This window comes from Nannospalax galili, unplaced genomic scaffold, assembly GCF_000622305.1.
Source record: "Nannospalax galili isolate Female #2095 unplaced genomic scaffold, S.galili_v1.0 scaffold3846, whole genome shotgun sequence".
NCBI lineage: Eukaryota > Metazoa > Chordata > Mammalia > Rodentia > Spalacidae > Nannospalax > Nannospalax galili.
In genome coordinates, this window is record NW_008354028.1 from 25,292 (window position 1) to 28,784 (window position 3,493).

General features: G+C 34.5%; 1 protein-coding gene across 1 annotated transcript; it reads left to right on the plus strand.

The window, feature by feature from the left end:
- Positions 1-240: 240 nt before the first annotated feature.
- On the plus strand, positions 241-1,182 carry LOC103748508 (olfactory receptor 4C15-like). The gene has a single exon (XM_008851156.2). The coding sequence runs from the start codon at positions 247-249 to the stop codon at positions 1,180-1,182; it is 936 nt and encodes a 311-aa protein (XP_008849378.1). The 5' UTR covers positions 241-246.
- The last annotated feature ends 2,311 nt before the right edge of the window (positions 1,183-3,493 follow it).

Consider the following 3,493-nt stretch of genomic DNA (forward strand, 5'->3'; position numbering starts at 1 on the left):
AAACACTATTTTAAAGTATTCAAGAATGTATCTATACTTCAATTTGATGTGATAACCAATTTTATCCTTCAAATGTTTCTAATATTCTGTTCCAAATGCTGGAATTAATGGAATGAATCAATTCGATTTTGCCTAAGGATGTATCAATTTGTTGATGGTAATATTATAAATTATATGAAGCACTTTTGTCTTATAATTGCAGATTTATATGAAAATCTTTCTCTGTCTCCTTCTTCTTTGAGAATCATGCAAAACCAGAGCTTTGTCACTGAATTCATACTCCTGGGGCTTTCAGAGAACTCAGAGGTGGAGAAAATATTATTCGTTGCATTTTTGTTGATTTACCTTGCAACTGTTGGGGTCAACATGATGGTTGTGGTGACCATCATCTACAGCTCTGCACTACTGGGTTGCCCTATGTATTTCTTCTTGGTATTTCTATCCTTATTGGATGCATGCACATCTACAGTTGTCACACCCAAGATGATTGTAGACTTCTTCTATAACAGGAAGATCATTTCATTTGAATGTTGCATGTCTCAACTGTTTGCTATCCACTTCTTCACTGGGGCAGAAGTGATTGTTCTTGCAGCCATGGCCTATGACCGTTATGTGGCCATTTGCAAGCCCCTGCACTATTCTTCCATCATGAACAGGAGGCTCTGTGGCACTCTAGTGGGAGTGGCCTGGGCAGGAGGCTTCTTACATTCCATCATACAGATTATCTTCACTTTGAAGCTGCCCTTCTGTGGACCCAATGTCATTGATCATTACATGTGTGACTTGTTCCCATTACTGAAGCTTGCCTGCACTGACACACACATGTTGGTCTTTCTGGTATTTGCCAACAGTGGGTCCATCTGCATCATCATCTTCTCCTTGTTGCTTGTCTCCTATGGTATCATCTTGTTCTCTCTGAGAACACACAGCTCTGAAGGGCGACAAAAAGCTCTCTCTACCTGTGGATCTCACATTACTGTTGTGGTTTTGTTCTTTATACCATGCATTTTAGTTTATGCCCGACCTACATCTGCCTTCTTCTTTGAGAAAAATACACTTATATTTGCTAACGTAGTGACACCATTGCTCAATCCTATGGTCTATACTTTCAGGAATAAGGAAATGAAAAATGCCATCAGGAAAATGTGGAGGACATTCACAGTAGTTTCTCATGAATATTAAAATATTACACCTACAATGCTAGACACCTTGATCAGTGTGTATGTGTGTAAATGTGAGGACCTGAGTTCAAATTCCTAGCATCCATGTGAGAAGCCAGGCATGGCAACATGCCTTTAACCCAGTGCTGGTGAAGTGGAGATAGGTGGATCACTGGGTTTCCCTGTACCACTAATCTATCTGGAAAACTGCAAGTTTAGTGTTCAATCAAAGAGTTTTTCTTAAGGAAATAAGGTAGAGGGCAAAAAATGCCTACTATTCCTCAATAACAAATGGTAGGTTCTTGGGCATCACTTTACTACAAAACTAGGCCAGTGCTAATGTAGTAGTATAGTGATTTTATTTCTCCCACACTTCAGAGAAGGAATGAAAGCCAGAAGAACCAGATCTAAAATTTGTTTTGAAGAATGTAATGCATTTCATCTTAATTTTATGCATTAGTGATTCCACTATCTTAACTCTCTGCATCTGCATGAAAATAATTACAATAGTAATATTGAAATTTATTGCTTTCAAAATTTTTATATTAGTTCTTTAGTTATTTTCATCATATTCATCCTCTCCCTAACTCCTCCAAGGTCCACCCCCTTTTCCTACCCACTCAACTTTGTGTCTTCCTTACAAAAAAAAAATCTCATCTTGTCCAACTTTTGCTGCTCCTGTGCTCTTAGTTGTGTGCCCAGACATATGTTTTATTACACTCAGGCTGTCAAGTGAAATTGGTAAGAAATCAATTTAGTGTAACATACCATTCACTAAGCACTATCAGATGAATTGTATTTGAGGAAAAATACTAAATACCAATTCTTTGTCCCCCTTAATTTTACATGACAGAGCCTAAGGAAAAGAACATGCAGAAGTTACAAGTGATGTTTTTGATTTATCACTGGAAAGTGTATAAAGAATTAAGATATTGGCCAAACAGATTGTCTGAACAAGTGTGTGGATCACAGCAGAGTAAATGTACAGCAAAAGCATGCAATATTATGTTGCTTTGGCCAACTACTCTGTGTTTGCCATGTCTGACTCATAGTAGTTGTGTCTATTAAATGTTGTTGTCTTCTACATATACAGGTTTATTGTTAAGTAGTTCATTTGTGCTCAAGAATTAGCTTCTGAAATGAATATGTGATATCGAATCTCAATTGCTTTATGAATCTGAAATCCATTGCTTAAAATAAAACTATGAAATAAAATATTTTTCTGGGTAAAATGTAATAACCAAAATTGATGTTTTCCCCCAATATGTTATATTCAAACCTTTTTTATTATTTTAATTCCTGATGGATAATTTTAGACTCTGGTAATAACATACCATGAGAAAATAGATTATAATTATAACTGAGAAATAATACTGAAAGCCATTCATCCATTTTTTTATTTGCACCAGTTTAAAGATTATAATTTGTTATTATTCTCCTGACAACAGTTGCTTCTTGACATTGCTATTTAATTTTCTACTTAAATTTTGTATAGGCATGGTCAAATTCATTAAAAAAGTTTAGATAAGAGGCAAAATTAACTCTTATGCTAATTAAATTGGTTAATTATGGCTCCTGTAGTTATTTAAAGATTTTTTAAAGCAGGGTTCTAATATTTAGTTCTAGATGACCTGGATTATGCTAAGTAGACCTGGCTGACCTTGAATTCAGAGAGGTCTACTGCCTGTTTTCCTAGTTTTAAGATTAAGGCCATGAGATAACATGCCTGTACATATTTAAATAATTTTTGGACACACATTGCTAGTGTTATAAATGAAAATGGAAGTGCATATGAACATCTAAAGAAGGCAATTGTGAACTGATGTCTAGTTAAAAGACTGAAAGTGTTCAGGAAAAAAAATGAGATTATGAATCAGAAAATGCACTGCTTTATTTAAAACCCTGCCCTGGGTTATCTCTCAAAGTATTCTTATCCTTATCATTGCTCTTGAACCATTCCCACAACCTCATAACCTCTCTCACTCCCTAAATATTTTTCCACCTCTGTGTTTTGGTTAAAATGCTATTTTGTGTTTTGTTTTCCTTTTCTTTCTCAACTTTAGTGAATATATATATATTATTTAATAACCACATAATCAGAAGAAGCATTTCATTACAAAAGCATTGACATATTCAATAACAATTTCCAAGGCTAAGATGCATCTCCTTCAAAATTTGCTGTAAATTTTTAGGTTTACAGTTGAATTAATACAGTTACACAATATTGTACTCAGTATAAACCCTATAAGACATAAAATTAAGTAAGGTTTTTACCTTTAAAAAAGATTTCCATTTCATTATTAAAATACACAGTTTCATACAGAAAAATTCAT

What these genes read in the sequence shown, in the direction of transcription:
- LOC103748508 (XM_008851156.2), top strand. Translation starts at nt 247, where the DNA reads ATGCAAAACCAGAGCTTTGTCACTGAATTCATACTCCTGGGGCTTTCA.